The sequence below is a fragment of the Atta cephalotes genome (genome assembly GCF_000143395.1).
Source record: "Atta cephalotes unplaced genomic scaffold scaffold00008, whole genome shotgun sequence".
Lineage (NCBI taxonomy): Eukaryota > Metazoa > Arthropoda > Insecta > Hymenoptera > Formicidae > Atta > Atta cephalotes.
In genome coordinates, this window is record NW_012130072.1 from 2,019,218 (window position 1) to 2,024,963 (window position 5,746).

General features: G+C 35.0%; 3 protein-coding genes across 3 annotated transcripts in view; 2 read left to right on the forward strand and 1 right to left on the reverse strand.

Annotated features, from left to right (window-relative positions):
- The window catches only part of LOC105627121 (B-cell CLL/lymphoma 7 protein family member B), a 1,545-nt gene extending 811 nt beyond the window's left edge, over positions 1-734 (reverse strand). Inside the window, exon 1 of the mRNA XM_012208404.1 lies at positions 643-734. Within this exon, the coding sequence (XP_012063794.1) occupies positions 643-734 (92 nt within the window). The remainder of the gene's footprint in view (positions 1-642) is intronic.
- Positions 735-1,110: 376 nt separating this feature from the next.
- Positions 1,111-2,544, forward strand: LOC105627122 (UPF0545 protein C22orf39 homolog). Its single transcript, XM_012208405.1, has 3 exons — positions 1,111-1,291; positions 1,376-1,540; positions 2,201-2,544. Exons 1-3 carry the CDS (start codon positions 1,238-1,240, stop codon positions 2,423-2,425), a joined length of 444 nt encoding a protein of 147 aa, XP_012063795.1. The 5' UTR covers positions 1,111-1,237; the 3' UTR covers positions 2,426-2,544.
- A 1,469-nt stretch (positions 2,545-4,013) lies between these two features.
- Positions 4,014-5,746, forward strand: part of LOC105627337 — a 69,210-nt gene continuing 67,477 nt past the window's right edge. Inside the window, exon 1 of the mRNA XM_012208623.1 lies at positions 4,014-4,195. Within this exon, the coding sequence (XP_012064013.1) occupies positions 4,014-4,195 (182 nt within the window). The remainder of the gene's footprint in view (positions 4,196-5,746) is intronic.

Below are 5,746 nucleotides of genomic sequence, written 5' to 3' on the forward strand. Positions count from 1 at the left end.
TAAGTTATAACTAAACTTAAGTTACGGTTACGTTACTTACTATTAGTTAGTTATTTTATTTAACTACTACTATATATATAATTAGTTATCGTCCTCTCTCTCTCTCTCTCTCTCTCTCTCTCTCTCTCTCTTTCTCTCTCTGATTAATTCATAATATCTTAAGACTGTACTTAAGATGGTCTTAAATATAAGATTCGACTATAAATACCGGCCTATGTATTACTAATTGTAAGTATACGTTTGTCTTTGTTTGCTATGACAAATTCTATCACTCTATCCAAAGCTCAGCTATGAAATCTTCAATTGAATTGATAATATTCTTATCTGAACGTTCGTTTTTAGTAGATTAAAAGCTTCTGTCATACAAAATTTCATATAATTTTTAATATTTTGATACTCGAAACGGATATTTCAAGTTTGAACATTAGCAACTGCCTCGCAGTCTTTCATCAATACGTACATCAGACATCACGCCCTTCTGACAATTAAACAAAACACAAGCACTTGTTTCACTTTTTTCGTATGATCCGTGAATATCTTCCATGAAACAATATAAATTAGCGATAAATGACAAACGTAAGACCTGGCAATTCCTTTTATCCGCCTTTTTCTCTCCTTCCGAACACAACACAGGAAACTTACCAATGACGAACTTTATCAACTACTTGCATTACACGTTTAATGTCATCCTTGGCACGACTACGAGTCTCCGCCCGCACTGACCGCGACATCATGTTATTGTTCACGCGCTATTAAATCACCGGTAATCAATTATTGCACCAATTACACGGCACCAAAGATACCGGGACATCCGTGGGGCGAAAGCAGTGAGAGGTTAGGAAAGGTGACAGCAATCCAAGAAGTCCAAGAACCTCTAATAACACTCGTAATATTCGACTTTCTATCACGACTAACTTCACCAGTTCAACCAGTTTAACCAACTTCAATGTCTTCGATTCGAATACACTTGCAATTTTCGATTTCCGCAATTGTCACTCTGCTCGCACTTTTAGGGAATTATTCTATGTATTCATAAAAGCGAGTGTAGTTGTCGTTCCGAATGCATCATGCGTGTCTAACCTAACCTAACCTAACCTATATTTAACCTAAATATCACTTTTAGTTGCGATATTTATTTTTTCAGTTATGTTGTATATTAAACATGTGTCCGGCGAGTAAATAGACAAATCTATTTTTTTATGTGTGATTTAAAAGATATTGATATATTTTAGCAAATATGAGCGAAGTAAAAAAAGAAGAGAAAACGCCACTCCGCTATTATGAGTGGATGGTATGCGATTATATCTTTATTTATATCATTATCCATTGGATCTTCAATTTGTATTCAATTTATATTTGTATATTTTTCCTTTAGATTAGACCATGTATGATATACAAAGATGAGTATGATGATTGCAGCAGTATAAAGGCTCGTTTCCATCAATACTTTATATTCGGTGAAACAATCGACTGCAACCAGTGGAAGACCGATTATCGCAATTGCTATCAATGGGAAAAGCACAAATCGGAAGAAGCATATGTATGCAGGTTGCCATAAATGTTTTGACGATAACACATCTCAATTTCTGATGGACTAAGAGAAAAACTTTTGTAACTATAAATATTTTAATTATATATTATTATAATTAAAATATTTATAGTTACAAAAGTTTATGATTATTACTTCTATAATATTAATAATAATTTTTTATACTACAAATATATACATAGTGGAAATCGAAAATTACTATTATAATTATACTTATTATTGTAAAAATAATTGCAGTTATTACAATTTATAATCTTTTTATTAAAAAGTGATTTTTCCAAAAATTATAGTTAAATTATAGTAATTGCAACATTTCTTATGATAATAATAATTGTAATCATACAGCATTTTCTATTGTAGCAGGTTTTAAAAAAACTGATTCAATTTGGATTAATGATGCTGCAAGCTGTACTATTGATAGAACATGTAATGTCAATCAATAACAAAGCATAATCCAACCCAATTAAAAACTTACTACAGTCAAAAATGTTCATAAGCCAACTATATATTTGTTGATAGAATTATATATGTTATTATTATTAACATTATAGCAATTGTAATCATAATTATAGTAACATGTAATTACAGTTACAAATATTAAACATTTTTCTCTCAGTAAAGTAAAACAATACTGAAACAAAATCTTCGCAGGACGCGCTGATTAAGAGCGAGAAGCAACGCCGATATAATCGATTGCATGCGCATTATCAGAACGACGTCTGGGAGAGGAGGAAGAAACCGCCAGAGAACTGGAACACTCCTCTGCCCGAATGGATGCAAAAGAAGTTTGAGAACTCGTATCTGCACATACGAAACAAAGAGATGAAGCAGAACGTAGAGGTATCTCCTCTCGATACAAAATGTACTATATTGTAACAGCAGATTTTTTATGTTATCTTAAACGTAGCTTATACATATATTTATTATTCAAAGTCATGTGTACAATAATACATATGTAAAGTTTTGCAGTCTGCGAATAAATATATGATCATGGCCATAGGATTATATACCTCACGTTTGCTCCAAACTATGCGTGATTTGCATTCCTTGATGTCATTGTGCTTCTCCGTCATAGCCGAAGATGGATTCACTTAATTATAAATCTCTTTATCAAAAATGTCAATTCAATTTCCTTTGTGTTACATCTGTAAACTAAAATTATTTTTATTATACTTAGAATTCATTCTTTTTTATATAAGTTATGTTATTTCAGTTTCTTGAAATTACCGTTTAATCCAGAGACAGCCATATTATTGTAAGTAAATGTTTATTTAATGCCATTCAAAGAAATACGTATGAAGATTTAGTAAATATTTTTTCAGTGAATTTTATGATAGACGATCGGGAATAATTGAAAGATTATTGGATTGAATATCGTACTTAAACTATTCGTTCTATTTTTCCAAGTATTCTTTAAGTTCAATAATATTTTTCCACAAGGGAACGATAAAATTCACAGACAAATTTCGATATAAATAATTCTTTCAGCCTTTCCGTTCATTCCCCGCGAAAAAGAGGAGCAACGTTTTTGAACGCAACGAAGCGCGAGCTGCGCATGCGTGAGACTTGTTTTCACCTTGAACCAAACCACCAGCCCCGAGCGACGGCGCAGAATCTCCCGGAGCGGAACGACGCGGGATCATTGCGTCGGTAAGGTCGCGGGACATGCGTGGTTGTCCGAGGATACGTCGCCTGGCGATCTTCCTAATCTCTTAACGGCGTCTACATCGCCGAGGAGTCAATTCGTGCGCCGAATGAAAGAAGAAAAGTCACTGGATCACGAGACGCGAGTAAACGGAGCGAGTGGAACGTCCAGTGTTTCGAACGTCGCGGCGCGCGAACCTTCCACTCTTGTTTCTACTCGCGCTCTCTTCTCTCTCTCTCTCTCTCTCTCTCTTTCTTCCTCTCTCCGTCCTTCCTCATAATTACGCCGCTTTTTCCGTTCCACATACGTACGCGTATATGACACGTACATAGGTGCGTGCATGTATACACATACGCCGTACGCATCGGAGTACGTCCTAACCGAATCATGTTCCGCGTCTGTATCAAGTAGTGATTGACGAGTGTGTGCGACGCGTGGACGCTCCGCTGAATGAATGACATAACTTATACATAGATATATAAATATTGCGTAGATCGGATCGCGTGGTTGGCGTGTCTTAACTCGGAATAAGTCGGTGCGGCGACGACAGTGCGATCGGTATCGAATATAATCGGACCCGCGTTATCCCGTACGTTACGAGTTCGGCGCGTCGCGTCGAACGCGGAGCGTAGCGCGCGTGCGGCGGCGCGCACTACAAGCGGAGCGGAACGAGACGCGTTATAGCGGGCCGGGGCGCGTCGGGAGCTGGAAGCAAAGCGGAGCGGTGTCCGGAGCAAAGCGTGCGTTGCCGTGGCGTAGCGTCGCGCGTCGCTCCTTCGTGGCACGTGCGTGTTTATACGAGCGTCTCACGAAGCGACAATGGCCGCGGACTGCGTGGCGGACGGCGATTACCTCGGCGAATATTCGCGATTCTTCGCCGAATTCATCGCCAGGGTGAATCCGGATGATCAGCTGCCGGTGAAGGTGAGCGTTTACGACGTCAATGAGAACGAGCTCGTCGGTGAGATCATCAGCGTGACTCTACAGTACCTCAATCGAATGTAAGCAAACTTGCCTTTTGTTGTTTGGATTGATCATCATGTAGGAGTGGTGTGATGCCCTGTCATGCGTTTTTTTTTACGTGCGTGTTTGTGTGTACAAATTGTAGACGTGCGTTTGTATTTGACATTCCGAACATGCCGAATCTCGCATTGGCTCCGCGCCTGCGTTCGTCCGCGTGAAGCGCGAGATACGTCGCTTTCTAATCTCTTGTATTTGTAGAGACAAATTTATGTTTGGACAAAAAACTCGGGATATCTGGAAAAAATAGAGAAAGACATATTTGCTTCTGAAATTGTTTCTACAATACAAGCGTTAGATCTGATTAAGCTTGATTGATGATTCATTATTTCTGTACATAAGACGATAAACACCAACTAATGTAACATCTATGTCATAATTTCACACTCAACAATATATACAGATATTATAATATGTTTTATGTAACAATTACGTTGTTGAGTGTGAAATTATAACATTGATTTTATGTATTATACTTTGTATTTACTGTAGAGTAGAAAAAGACACAATAATTTAAATTCCAATCAATTTTTACTAATATTTATATAAATTCTTATAAGTGTTGTTATATGCTGATAGTCCTCTTGAGTATCCATTCTCAAATAACAAAAAGTGTTTAAAATCGGATAAGACGTTTTTCGCATTTAAAAGATGATTTAAAGACGTCTTATGTCACAATTTTAGACTTTGTGTTGTTTGGGTTTATTCACTCGCGATTCTTTCCCACGGCAAGACGTTTCTGCGAGTAATTAAAATGAAAATCATTTCTGACATAAAATTTTTATTACAAAAACAATTACAGGAACAGGAATTTTTTTTAGATAATTCGGCTCGCTTATTTAGCATATCGAGCGATTTTTCTATACTGAAAAAAAAATAAAATATTTTCATAAATATTTATTTAAATAGTTCTAACGTAAGTAAATATTTACGAAATGTAAAAATATTTGATATAAAAACCATTAATTTGATTTAGCTGTAATTTTTTATTGAGTAAATATTTACTTAGTACTATTTAAACAAATATGTATTAAGATTTATGAAATACTTTTCAGTATATTGTTGCCCGACAGTTGCTTTTACAATATGAAATATTATCTGTAATTATTTAACTGATTTTGCATTATTTTACGACTCTTTCTAGAACTAATCAAATATTGTGAAATACAGATGCAATATTAAATACAAGAAAATCAAATCTACTTATATAATACACATATGAGAAGAAACAAAGAACATGCACTAATTTTGAATCTTTTACTTTTTCACTTCTTTGACACAGTCCAAATTTCCAAACTAGGTTTCTATGAAAATTATTTAATGATAGTTTATTTAGTTTTGATGTCATCACATTTTAAAATTATATTTACATTTTAAAATTATATTTGTTTCATTTTCAAATTTTCGTGTATTAAAATTAAAATTAATATTTTAAATGTATGGATTTTCTTGTTTATCTCACATGTAATTCGTTTATTGAAAAATAAATAAGCACAAGTTCATTAACTATTGCATTAGTAAATGTAAACTTA